At 48.1% G+C, this 1,486-nt stretch overlaps 1 protein-coding gene across 1 annotated transcript; it reads right to left on the bottom strand.

The window, feature by feature from the left end:
- Nucleotides 1-821: 821 nt before the first annotated feature.
- On the bottom strand, nucleotides 822-1,479 carry MAA_10149 (HAT dimerization; the record flags this gene model as incomplete). Its single annotated transcript, XM_007828147.2, has 2 exons — nucleotides 822-1,433; nucleotides 1,477-1,479. The coding sequence occupies 2 exons, from the start codon at nucleotides 1,477-1,479 to the stop codon at nucleotides 822-824; spliced, it is 615 nt and encodes a 204-aa protein (XP_007826338.2).
- Between the last annotated feature and the right edge of the window lie 7 nt (nucleotides 1,480-1,486).

The raw sequence follows: 1,486 nt of genomic DNA on the forward strand, positions 1-1,486 counted from the left end.
GAATTTGGTAAGACTCGTCCCAGTTTAGGTACCTAATTGGTTGGTTGAAGTGAATGCTAGTGAAAACCTATGTTAAAGATTGATATGACCTCGAAATAGGGGACGTCAACATATCAGTTGAGAACTGATTGTAAGTCCGCGAGCCAGGGTTGAAAGCCACTCCACTCAATCCACTGGGTGCTCGAGTGTAGTGGGTAGATCATAATCCACTATCTCAATATAGTGGATCCACTGGAAGCTATTGTGGATTGGGTGTATTGGGTGGATTAGGAGTGAGTTGGCAAAGCGCCGGTCAGGCTTTCTATCCATATTCCATATTCCATATGGAAGGTTTTTCGTATGGATTACGGGCCTGCAGCCTGTATGGAACGTATTCCATACGTATGGCAATACAGAAAATGACGTCATTTATTAAGCTAAAATGAAGGATTCGGAGAATTAATCCATTCGGCCGCTTCCTCATCTTCTGTGCCATCACCATTGTCATCATCCTGGTCCAGCAAATCTACTGCTATCCCCTGCGTTATCCCGCTCTTGATCCAGCTCTTCATTCACTCCCCTCTCTCAATTGTGTGTCGGATGAACGTTTCTAAAATGAACAGAATTTCCTGGGTTGTGACCGCCGGAGGGAAAAATATTGTTCCGTCATATTCCATACGTATGGAATACGATCATGCCGTATGGAATAATCCATACAACATATTCCATATGACGTATGGAATAACTAACTTATACGTGTATGGATAGAAAGCCTGGCGCCGGTGAAGATATCCCCGAAGGCTTGGCGACCCGTCTCCCTTGTTCCAACATCCAAGCCAGACTTATCCCCAACTAGCTTCCATCTCCTCTTGAACGCTCGTAATCTGAGTAAGCCACTTTGTTGCCCATGCCTCGAGCTCTTGCTCAGACATCTGGGCTAATTCGCTATCGACTGGTTCTTCGTTTACCGAAATAAAGAAGGGATCTAAGCCATGGATAATGCCCGCCCTCAGCCATGAGCGCAATACCTGGCACATCCCGATAATCTGGGCTTCAAGTTGGTGGCGCAGAGGGCTCACCATCCGACCTGCTGCCGAGAAAAGACGCTCACACTCAGCAGACATTGGTTGTATCGTGAGATAATCAAGCGCCATTCGCGATAGGTTTGGATACTTGCGGCGCTTCTCGTGCCAGTAAGCCAGAGGATCGTCGATGGAGCCATCGCCGCTTTCGCAGTACGTAATCCAATGGAGATATTCATCCTCGACCGGCGTGACGCCATCTTGACCTGCATCTGGCGACGTGAAGCGGTTTCGTTTAAGATATTCCTGGAACGGATTGTCCGAAGTCTTCCGCTGCTGCTTAAGAGCCAGCTCAGCAGCTGATGGCTCTTCTCCAGGCGAGGTGGCCTGTCTATACTCAAAGCGCCAGACATCGTGGACGATTCTTTTCGCCTCGTCAATCCATTCAGGGCGGTCAGCCCAATTACGTTCAAACCATTTCCATC

This window comes from Metarhizium robertsii (genome assembly GCF_000187425.2).
Source record: "Metarhizium robertsii ARSEF 23 chromosome Unknown MAA_Scf_19, whole genome shotgun sequence".
Classification (NCBI taxonomy): domain Eukaryota; kingdom Fungi; phylum Ascomycota; class Sordariomycetes; order Hypocreales; family Clavicipitaceae; genus Metarhizium; species Metarhizium robertsii.